The sequence below is a fragment of the Asparagus officinalis genome, chromosome 3 (assembly GCF_001876935.1).
Source record: "Asparagus officinalis chromosome 3, Aspof.V1, whole genome shotgun sequence".
Lineage (NCBI taxonomy): Eukaryota > Viridiplantae > Streptophyta > Magnoliopsida > Asparagales > Asparagaceae > Asparagus > Asparagus officinalis.
In genome coordinates, this window is record NC_033796.1 from 8,447,930 (window position 1) to 8,460,400 (window position 12,471).

Here is a 12,471-nt window from a genome sequence, read left to right on the forward strand (position 1 = left end):
TCCGCCATCTCATCACGTCGCCCCACTGTCTCCTTCCCTCTGAAGTGTCTCCAACTGCCGTGAGCTCGGCACCAATGCAAGAAAGGACTCCTACTAGAATAAGTACGACTGGTAACCTTTCTGCCCATACACCTCCTCCAACTGTTGCGGACTACTAGGTCTTTATACCAACGGGACTTGGTTGCAACCCAAATATGCCTAGTACAATCCCCAACATAGGAAACAAAATAACGATTACCTCCCGATGATGCCTCCTCGGAAAGCCCCCAAATGCCTGACTGAACACCTCCAATAAGACCTCTCGATCGATGGATAGAAGTGCTGAACTCCACCTCGGTCTTCTTGCTCATACCAATGTGCTCACAGGACTTCAATCTGCAGGTCATAGCACTCCTCAACAATCTGTGCACGGTATAACCAACAATATATCCCAGCACCAAACAATGCCACAGTCTAGCCATAGAAGTAGTCAGCGCCCTATCAACTACCGTGCTCCCAAGTAGATAATACAAGTTACTCCGCCTGACTCCCTTCATCACAATTATGGACCCCGATGTGACCTTCAAGCGAGAATCCGCCAAGATCACCCTATAGCCTGATGCCTCCAATACCCCAAGTGAAATGATGTTCTTCCTCAGTTGAGGAACGAACCTCACATCAGCCAACTCCCGGATCATCCCGTCACTCATCCGAATCCGAACGGTACCAATACCACCAATAGGGCATCTGTGATCATTACCCATGAGAACAGCATCCCCTCTTTCCAACTCCTGAAAGCTGGAGAACCAATCCCTTCTAGGGCATATGTGGTAAGTAGCACCAGAATCCAACATCCACTCGGTGGAGTCGGCAACATCAACTGACGGAAGAGCTGGGCACGAATAGCCCGAAGAATCTGAATCTGAATCTGAAACATCGCCACTAGCCTTGGCAATATTCACCTCTGAAGCTTGAATAGCTTTCCCTTTATTCTTCACAGCTTGCAATTTTGGGCATTCGGCTTTCCAATGTCCATCCTCTCTACAAAAGGCACACTGATTCCTACCAACTGCAGGATGCCCCACTCTAGACTGCGACCTTCTTCCACGGTTTGGACTTCTAGCTCTTGCAACCAATGCACCAGCAACCGGCTCGATGGAAGTCTCCTTGTCCTTCTTTCGAAGTTGATAATTCACAAGGGCTGCGGTGACCTCACTATACGAAAGTGATGCCTTTCCATTAATAAGAGTGAGGACGAAGGTCTCATATTCCTCGTCGGGCAAGGAACTCAATAACAACAATGCCTTGTCCTCGTCTTCAACCTTGACATCTACATTCGCCAAATCTGCAAGTAGCTTCGTGTAGTGGTTCATGTGATCACTAATGGATGTCCCCTTCTTCAATTGGAAGCGATAAAGCCTCCTCTTCAAATGCAAACGATTTTCGATGCTCTTCGTCAAATATTTGCCCTCTAGGACCTCCCAAATCTTCTTTGCCGAAGTTTCATTCATCACATCATATTTAAGGTCTTGGGTAAGGCAAGACCTAATCACACCACACGCCGTTCTATTCATCTTATTCCAAACCTTTTCATCAACGTCGGCCGGTTTTCCGTCCAACTCCAATGTATCTTCCAAATTTTGCGCATTTAGCGCATCCATGACTTCGCATCGCCAAAGTCCAAAATTATTTGTGCCGTTGAACTTTTCCACATCTATTTTCATAGAATGTATATTCAAACTTTGGACGGCCTTCACACCAGAAGAACCCTCCCCACTTTTATCTTTTTCAGCCATATATCTCAAAGCACCACCAAACCAATGCGGAAACAAACGAGAAATAGATCCAAATTGAAAAAGACGAGATTTTTACTGAAAAGATCCCACCTTTATCACCAAACGAAGCCCTAGATGAACTTCCAAAGCGATCTACTCCTCCAAAATAGCCCAAGCGTAGCCCGGAGCTCTGATACCAATTGTTGTGCCTCGAGAAACCAAAACAATCGCCAAGAAAGATAAACAACCAACCAAAATCAACAGCACAAACAACCAAACACCAGTTTTACGTGGTTCGGCAAGATGCCTACGTCCACGGGGCAAGGAGGGGGGAGTTTTCACTATTAGAAATCAAAAGGAACAAACTAGGGTTACAAATCTCTCATAAACCCTCAACAATCAACTCTCAATCTCTCCAATTGCTCCTAGAATAGAAGCCCAAAGAAAACTCTCTCAATCTGCTCAAATTCGTCCTTGCTCTTAACCCTAAAAAACACCCAAAGGGTATTTATACAAATCCAAAACGAAACGGGTCTGAAAACAGGCCCAACTCAAAACCGCAGGTCGACCGCGTCGGTCGACCGCTACCATCTTCGGTCGACCGGTCCGGTCGACCGCCACCAATCCTGAAGCACAGTAAGTGACGTGCACGAAAGCGGTCGACCGGGCCGGTCGACCGCCACCCTGACAACCTGAATCCTGAGCCTGGAACCTGATCTCTGCCAATTCTACAATTCAAACTAAAGTAATAATTTTAATTATGCTAGAAATAAATAGCCAAACATGGATTTGGTGAAAAGTCTCTGCTCTCACACCATGTGGGGCCATTCTGATAATATTTCTACTCTTAGAAGACAGTTATTTCACAGTAAAAGTGAGCCGAAAAGTATATAAATCCACCATCTTGTTTTGTTCCCCTCTTCTTTCTCTTTTGAATCAGATAACAACTTGACACATGAATGTAATCAGGATTCATGTGGACAAGCTCTCGGCTGACGTTTACTGTACGTGGAGAAACTATTTTCTCAATTGGACCAAAATGTGTGGTGGGGATTGGTAGCACAAAGGACATAAAACTTGACGCATGAATGTATGGACATGGAGTAGTTTTCAATCACACCCCCACCCCCTGCACCCACCCTTCTTTGTGCAATAGTGGGACCAGGACTGGATCCTACTTAGTTATGGTACGGTTTGTTTGTTGATTAGTATTGGTGAAATGGTGGTTGTCGTAATATATAGAAAATGATGGGTACAATTCCTACTAGGTGAACAGACTGTTTGAAATTCTTACATGACTGGCGAAAATTTTAAGTTGTCCCCTATTTTAGCTTCACTAAGGATCCTATCATAATCATCCCTATAGGGATGGAGGGGTGGTTTTAACAATAGATAGAATAGCTAAAATTCCCAAACCAACTTCTAATCCCCGATGTATGGTATAGATAGGCCTGTCCAAAAAGCCCGCCGGCCCGGCCCTGAGCCCGGCCCGGAAATCCGGGCCAGACCGGGTTCCGGGCCCGGGTCCGGGCTGTCTCAGCGGCGCCCAGATTATAGACTTAGATGATGGATCCACCCTTACTGCTACTACTCATTATTTAGCTATTAGAAATTATTTTCAAACCTTATATGATGAGTATGCAGCTAGACATGGTGTAGCTGCACAACAGTCTGCAGCTTCGGTTTCTTCGAGCTCATCCCGAGCCCGAGGTAAAAGTGTAAGTTTTGATAGGTATGCAATGGTAGCTGAGCTAACTGGTGGATCTGGACTTGGATCGTCATCATCGGAGGTTTCTGAAATAGATGAATATTTTTCTGCTTCTTTAGTTAGATGTCAAGGAAATGCTTTAGATATTTTGCAATGGTGGAAAGTATATGGATCAGTTTCATATCCTATACTTTCCACCATGGTTCGTGACTTACTAACAGTGCAGGTTTCGACGGTAGCTTCGGAATCCGCCTTCAGCACAGCAGGTCGTTTGATCGACGATCACAGGACATGCTTAGATCTGTACACTGTACAAGCGGTGATGTGCTTACAAGATTGGTGGAGGTAAGATCCGTACACTGTACAAGCGGTGATGTGCTTACAAGATTGGTGGAGGTAAGATCCGTACACTGTACAAGCGGTGATGTGCTTACAAGATTGGTGGAGGTACGAGAAGCGAACGCAAGGCATCGATCGGATGGCTGGAATTGATGATAAATTTGAAGAATTGGAACTAGCAGATAGATATAAAGAATAAATTGTAATTTTTATATCTTAGGCCTTAGCTTAAAATTTGTAAAGAATTATTTTAAAAATAGTTGCAAATGATAGTGATATAGGTGAGTAGGTACCAACCTAGTTGGGATTTACTTCTCTATTGTGATGCGATTAATTCCAAAATAAATTTGTACTTGTAATTTGTAAATGATTTATTAATTATTAATAAAGAATTTGTTTTTATTATTTTTTATTTGTAATTTATGTCATTTTAATGTGATTAATAAAATTATTGTTTTTTATTATTTTCCTTGTCTTTTTTTTGTAAAATTTAAAATTTAAATAAAATCTAAAAAATTTGAAAAAAAAAATTAAAAACTTTAAAAAAAATCCGGGCCAGCCCGGAATCCGGCCCGGTCGGGCCCGGGTCCGGGCCCCGATTTTGGCCGGGCCGGATGGACAGGCCTAGGTATAGATCACCATATTTGTATAGAGTATTAGGGCTGAGCATGGTTCGGTCCAAATCGAAAAAACCGACCGAACCGACCCGAACCGATCCGAAAAAATCGGTTTTATGAGTAGGGCGGTTCGGGTCGGTTTGAAAACTTTTCAACCCGAACCGACCGAATATAGTGCAATACTACCCATTCTGATCTCAAACCCTACCCGACCCATCCCCAAAGAGTCAAAGACTCAAACTCCAAACTCATTTTCTGAATCATTATAAGTTAAAAACAATATCATTATATCAGTGTTTAATACTTCATAATCTCCTACTTTGTTGATATTTTTTTCTTTAACACAGTTTGTTGTTTGATAAGAAGTTTGATGAAGTTAGAACTGAACAAACCGAACCGAACCGTACCGAACCGACTTGCAACAGTTCGGTTCGGTTTTGAATTATAGGCGGTCGAACCGACTTGCAACAGTTCGGTTCGGTTTTGAATTATAGGCGGTTCGGTTCAGTTGTTCAAATTTTGATAAAAACCGAACCGAACCGACCGTTGCACACCCCTATAGAGTATTAATAGAATTCACATCCTTTTACCTTAGTATAGAGCAGTATGCAGACTATTCTAATAGATTTTTTGGGTAAATTTTATAAAACCCCTAGATGTTTAGGTTGTTCCCTGTGAAATCTGTTTTTCCCATTAAACTCTCCATTTTTTGCTTTTAAATCATGTTTAAAAAAAAATTCAAATCTTATATACTCTATACTTCATAGCGCTTCTAATATCAGGAAATGAAAATTCAGGTCAATTTTCTGCTGGAAAACATGCTATACAAGAAGGCAGAATATGCATATCGTGACTATTAATCAAAATTAAAAGTATACCTAAAATATTTTTCGATTCTCTCAATATCATCTCCCAAAACTTAAATGAAAAGAGTTTCCTCGTGAGAAAAAACCTCCAATTGAAATACACTCATCATTGAAGAGGGGCAATATTGAGAGATATGTTCTCAATTTTCTATTTTTTCTGTTCTGTTCTATTCATAAGGCTACATATAAACCATATATATTTTTATTATTAGACTAACATTATAGATTTTAATTTCAAACAATTCATATTTGTTCAAAACTCTATCCATAACGAATAAAGATAGAACATAATTATTCAAAAACTTTATCCATAACGAATAAAGATAGTAGAATTTATATTGTATGTAAACCTCTTCTAATGACATTAGTTAGACCAATTAGGTACCATATTGAGAACCAATTATTAATCAAATTAATAATTTTAACTTAACAATTAAATTCTTATCCTACCAATTGTTCATAAAAGCTCTTCCATAATGTGAGATTAGTTATTCAAAAATAATATTATCTTATATTCAGTCCCTTCTAGTGTCTTTTATTTTAGATAACTCTTTTGAGCATGACAATTCACCTAATTGCTCAATCCTAAATTTTAATCCTCATGAAAATAAAATAAAAAATATTTTGAAACATCAAAATATTTTATTTTTTATAAAAAATTAAATTAAAAAAATATTTTTCAAAACTACCTGCTGGCGGGAATTTAATAATTTCATGGGAATACATAATAAACTAACTCATCGAAATAAACATACTGGATTTTATCTAAATATTCATTATTTTTCTAAAAATTTTTCATTTACCAAAAAAAACATTGCAGGTTGTGTAGCTCTTGGTAAACAAGCTTAACAATCACATCAAAGCATACTAAATTATCAAATTAAAAATGACAATATTATCAAGTTAAATGGACCATGTACAATCTAAATTCTCTATATCTTTTAGGTGACTCATCCTGGATAATCTAAATACGGTCTAGCGCTACATACACCATAATGTGTGCTTACGACAAACACCCAGAGAATCTGTATTCCCGATGGTTGAGATCCACCACCACATCTTACATGTCGGTGTCATACATAATAACATGTTATAACTAAATTATCCTTTACTAATTAAAGATTAAGCACAAGTTTAAGAAATCTCTAAATTAGATTATATATCCAAGTAAGTGACCATCATAATGCATGGTCTAACAAAAGTTATTTCTAAGGATGCTATTGTTTGCCTTCTTGTTTTGATGATGATTTACAAACAATTTACTACTAATGTTGTTTGTCTAGTGTTTGTGTATTCTTATTTATTGTAGACAAACAACGTTCTTGGAGGATGGATGGAATAGAGCTTCAACGATCATATCCAAAGGAGGTTGGCGGAATGTCGGTGAAGCCTTGCTATTCAAAGTTCAAGATCCAAGTTAAAGCTTCATCCGCGAGATTACCTAGAAGAGCTTATTGAAGATCAAGATCTAGCTTGGGTAATTTAGTTTAGGATTTATATTATGTGTGTTATATACTCTAAGCTCAATTATCTATACACACACATTTATTGGCTTCTTCGTATATATATATATAGTCATATATATATATATATATATATATATATTCATATATATATATATATATATATATATATATATATATAAGTTTTGGTTTCTATGCATATATATAGTTATATATATACATACATATGTTTTGAGTTTTTATGGTTATATATATGAAATTCTATATTTCATATTTTCTATTATGTTTTTGAAAACATTGCATAGAATATGCAATTTTGTGAAAATATTGTATTCTTAGTTTATAGACTTCAATATCAGTTTATACATGTTTTACTAAGTCTACAAAAATATTTCACAAAGTTTCAAAAGTTGGTTTAGCCAAAATGTCAAAATTCACATGTTTACATTTTCATGTTTTGGACTAGTTTGTAAAATGATGATATTTTTCATTTGGGAAGTCCTTTTTGATAAACAGTCATTGTAGCATGTTTATTATCATGTCTATAATCATTTTCCAAAGTTTTACATTTTTTAGAATTTATTTGATATTTTTAAACAGTGTTTTAAAATCAGCTTTGTTTTTCTGGGATGTCAGTTTTCGGTCGACCGGTACGATCGACCGGTCAAATGATCATTTCTCAGTAGTTTTCCAGAGAGTCGTCGGTCGACCGGTACGGTCAACCGAAATTTCGATTTCTATATCGGTCGACCGCGCCGGTCGACCGATGATGGCTCCGCTTGTTTTCTGGATTTTCAAGGTTGTTCGCGGTCGACCGGATCATTTTTTCGGTCGACCGAATCGTTGTCAGGTCTCCCAACGGCTATTTTTCTAGCCGTTGCAGAACTTCTGTTTTGGGCCTTTTGGTCATTTTGTTTGGGTTTTTGGCTGAATTCTTGGGAGGTTATATATACCTCCATTGCATTCAATTCTAACTAGTTTTAGAAGAGAATGTTTTAAGAAGTTTTAAACAAGGTTTTAAACAAGGGTTTAAGCTTGTTTTTGTTTGGTTTAAGTTTGTTTTGGTTTGCTGTTACAAAGAGGAGTTTACAATCAGCTATTGAAGAGTTCATCTTCAACATTTCATCATCCTCTCTTTGTGTTTATAGAGAAGTTTCCTTAACTCTATTTCCTAGCATTTTGTGTTGTGAAGTTTTCGGTGAACTAGAAAACCGATTGTGAGGAGTGACGTTGATCGGTGAGCGTTGAAAACCGACACTGTGAGGTGTAAACGTTATTCGGGTGAACGTAGAAAACCCGGTTGATAGTGGATTTCTCCCCGGGAGTGGGGAGCGGAGACGTAGGACGGAAGGTCCGAACTCCGTGATCATATTGCTTGTTTGAGTTTGTCTTTGGCGTATTTGTTTTTGCATTTATCTTATATCGCCAATTGTGCACTACTCATTTATTTCATCCACTATCTTGTTTAGATTATTTACCCTTGTGTTGTTTATATATCCTTGCATATATATTTTGCTATATATCTCTTTGCTAGGATATATCCCTTGTTCATATTGTTTTATCCTAGCTCACATATCTTGTTGTATTCTATCTTGCAAGAATACAACTTGTTAATTAATTTTAATTGGCATTTAATCGGATTAGATTAGCATAAGACCCTAATCACCCCCCTTCTAGGGTCTAACAGCTATAACAATTAGAGAAATGATACCCAAATTATATGTGCAACAATTAAATCTATTAATAGTTTAAAAATATTATATAATTTGTGTTGGATGTTCAAGGGCATGCTATCACTACCCTAGCATTTTCAAAGATGCTTTCATCCTCCAAACACATTTAAATAAAGAGTCACTTCCATGGTTCAAGAGTCATTCCGCCACAGATTTGTACATCTGCGATACACTTTAGAAGGAGATTATGATTCAAGACTGGAAAAGTTAGAGGGTATAGCGAAAAAACAAAGTGCAGAAGGAAACAGCCCAAAGTGTTATGGGTTTTTTTCGAAATTTACCCAGAATCTTTCACTCGGACATCACTAGATATATTTCTTTTATACGGGCTGGCCCACATCCCAATCGTTGGATGAGTTTGGGGGCCTTATAGACCTGGGCTGGGCCTTGAAGTTGATTAGGACCAAGCCCGAATTTAGTGTTTCTAGTCCGATCCAAAATAAAAAAATTAAACGGGCTATTGCTTAATCGAAACCGTGCGCTGTTTGACCCTTTTCCTTGGGAACTTGGATCGGATTCATTGTCACCCTTAAAATATTTGCCCTAAATTCTTGTTCTTGTACCAGTTAGCTCCAGTTTGTTTCAATTGAAGCTTCGGATTCTTTCAAACATGACAGAGGTACTCTCTCTCTCTCTCTCTCTCTCAAATTGATTTATCTAATTCTGTAAATTAGGGTTTTTATCCTTAGTTCTTGCCATGGTTTCGTCCAGTATATACAAAAAACTAAAAATATTATTAAGATATGGCAAGAAATTTGATTTGTGGCTTGGTTCCATCAATTGTTTAAATTTTATGGTGCGCTGAAATTATGCACGATTTCTAGGGTTTGGGGTTTATGAGGAAGGATGCTGCCTCGAATTTTGTTTCAGAAACAAGAAGTTTGCCAGAGCACTTCTTATATGCTTTTTTTGCTCTTCATTTGTGAGACTCGATTGGAGGAGAGATATCAGCTATGATGGAGAGAAGATAATAATAGATGGCAACTAATTGTTACAACCATTAGCTGCTTGGTTAAATGCCAATGCTAATTTCTTCTTTGCTTTGCAAAGAGCTGTACCAACAATGGAGATGGACCATTCTCAAAATTTTAGTAGTGTTCTTGGATTTAAAATACCGTCACTGGCATTTCCGTGCTACATTTGCTTCAAATTTTGGATGTTATATGGTGCTACTCTGCTCAGACACTTGGATGTTTAGAGGGTATTTTCGGTTAGTAGGACATAGAATTACATGTTATTCTGTTCTGCTGGAGCTAGAGCTCTTTCATGAAATTTATTCCACCAGTGTATAACAATGATTAAAAAGGGCGGTCCGTTGCATGAGCTCCCGCCTATGTGTGGGTCTGGTGAGGGTCAGGCCACTTTGCTTCTAATGTATGCAGCCCTTGTTAATCATTGCAATACACCAATACATTGGTGAAATAAGAGGGTGTTTGGGGGATTTTTTTTTTCTTTCTTTTTGGGGTTCAAAGTAGCTTTTAAGCCGACTTTTCCATATCTACATGTTTGATGAGATTTCAAATAAGATACCTTTTAAGCTTAATTTAGAAAAGTTGGGTTGTAAAAGCTCATCTACATAAGCTAGGTTTGACCAAGTAAATGTTTTCTCTACCCATACAACTTTTTATATAATAATGATCATAAAAGCTAAAAGTCACTAAAAGCTGGCATATGTTACTGAGCTTCAAAATAAGCCCTACCAAACACCCTCCACGTCACCCTCCTAAGGTTTTTATACAATAAGTCTTCCTCTTAAAGAGGGATACATTGGTAATCACATCAACTCCTTGAGCATGTAATTAATTTCAAATCATCTCTTATAATTAACATCTTGTTAATCACATTCCAAAAGAATATGAAAATGAGACCTGAGAAGAATTTGTGCTTATGTTGTGGCTGATAGTGTGAAGATGTGGTAGTGATGATGGTGATAGTGATGGGGAGGACCATTGTAGTGAAAGGAAAAAATGACAAAGGTTAGGATGATGGTTAGGACTTGATTTTTTAAGGCTTTGGGCTAGCTTGCATGGTATAGTGGTCAGAGACAATTGTTACTTGAGATTAGAGGTAAATTTGCAGATTTAATTGAGTTTTTTAGTTACATGATGATTTTGGTGGAGAAGATGCTAATGGAGGGCAGTGGTTGGGGACATAACAGTTCTCGTGGTGACTGGATGTCATAGGCGATGGTGGTTCTGTGGTATTGTGTGGAGAAGGTGAAGGTTTGGTTAGGGTTACAAATTTTTAGGATTCAGATTTGAAATGACAAGAGGATTAATAGAAGTTTTTGGATATTCTTTGGGCGCTTTAGGGGATCCTGGTATATACATATTTAGGATAAATATTAACCCTTTTGAGTATTATACATTTTGGCCGGATATGTAAACAAGCAATATTTAGACAGTTTATTCTTGTTACAAGGTATGCATGAACTTGTGCAGTATACGTGTAGTTTGCAAGTGCATGCAAAATTTCATTTTGTTCGCACATTAGATCTTGGTTTTACATTTGTATATTTCTGAGAATTTGGTAAATACCAATCTGGTAACTGTTTCTTGTGGCTAAGCGATTTCTCTTTACTTTCCTGTTTGATGCTTCCCCAATATGTCATTTTCCTTGACATGGATTTTCCTTTTTTGTATTCTCTCATTCCTGTTCATCTTTCTCCAATCTTTTTTAATCTAGCAGCACGACTTCAGTATGATATTTTTACTATTATAGTGCTGGTATTTGAATTCTTTGAACTTCAGTATGATATTTTTACTATTATAGTGCTGGTATTTGAATTCTTTGAAGTATATAATTTTCGAGAACTGGCTCTTCCTCATTAACCAGTATTCCTCTTTTGGTGCTTTGCAGTATTGGGTCAGTCAAGGAAAGAAATGGTGTGATTTCTGCAAGATATTTATAGCCAACAATCCCTTGAGCATCAGAACCCATGACTTAGGTCAGCGCCACAAGGATAATGTTGCCAAAAGGCTTACTTCTATGCGAAAGGAAAGTGCTGCTAGGGATAAGGAACAGAAGAATGCAGCTCAGGCCCTAGAGCAAATAGAAGAGGTATCATTTTACTTCTCTCTGCTGTGATAGCTGTTCCCAGCCCCCCACCCCGCCCCGCCCCACCCCCACCGCGAGATTCCTCATCTCTTCTGTTCATAAAGAATGCATCTTGTTATTTTCTTAAAGAAAGAAAGAACGAGAACAAGTCACAGCTTAGATAGCTTTAAATTCTTGAACTTTATTTAAAATGTTGTATCGATTTGCTGGATTAGATCTTTTAGTGCAGAAACCTAAAAAAAGTTTTAGCTTACCAAAATTTTCCTCGCTTAACATGTTGAATCCCTTGTCTGTGTCTTATTCTGCAGAAAGCTAAACGTAGCTATCAAAAAGATTTAGCATCATTTGAAGCTGATAAGTCTTCAGAAGCTCATAATAAAAGACCAGAGAGTTTTAAATTTTCTGCCAGAGATGGTATGTAACACTGTTCATACTATACTATCTTTTGTTTCTTCCATTCTCATAAAAAAATATAGGTTTTTCCCCTCCTTTTATTTTTTATCTTCTTCCTTTGCTGGGTCTTGGCAACCATGGGATTCAAATCAGTGAACTGGCAAGAGGTGGAAATGAGTAGCACAAATACTTATACCGGTTTGGTTAGAATGGCTATAGACCTATAGCTAATATAAATATGTAAAAGTTCATATAGAATTACACTATGGGGACTATCCTCACTGTAGCTCAATATCAGTTTGTTTTGCTTTCTATCTAGCAAACGAGCTTGTCTTAGGCTGTCTGGGTTTTTCACATTGTGATCCTTGTTTGTGTTATTTCTCCCTTCACCTACTTCTCTTGGGAAATAAGAAAAAGAGAGAAGAAAAAGAACATGAGGAGGAAAAAAGAAAAAACAAAGTGCTTACTAGGTTAGTTGAGGCTGGCTTCTCTGGAGTGATATAAAATGACAGTGAATCTTCTCGCTTGTTAAGCAGTATAT

General features: G+C 37.7%; 1 protein-coding gene across 3 annotated transcripts in view; it reads left to right on the forward strand.

Moving 5' to 3' along the window:
* The window catches only part of LOC109832863 (zinc finger protein ZOP1), a 12,247-nt gene continuing 8,724 nt past the window's right edge, over positions 8,949–12,471 (forward strand). For all 3 annotated transcript variants that reach the window (XR_002245008.1, XM_020400326.1, XM_020400325.1), the window contains exons 1-3: positions 8,949–9,099; positions 11,340–11,540; positions 11,846–11,951. Coding sequence is in view for 2 of the 3 variants with exons in the window: in XM_020400326.1 (XP_020255915.1) it covers positions 9,091–9,099; positions 11,340–11,540; positions 11,846–11,951 (316 nt within the window). In the remaining variant the exon portion in view is untranslated. The remainder of the gene's footprint in view (positions 9,100–11,339; positions 11,541–11,845; positions 11,952–12,471) is intronic.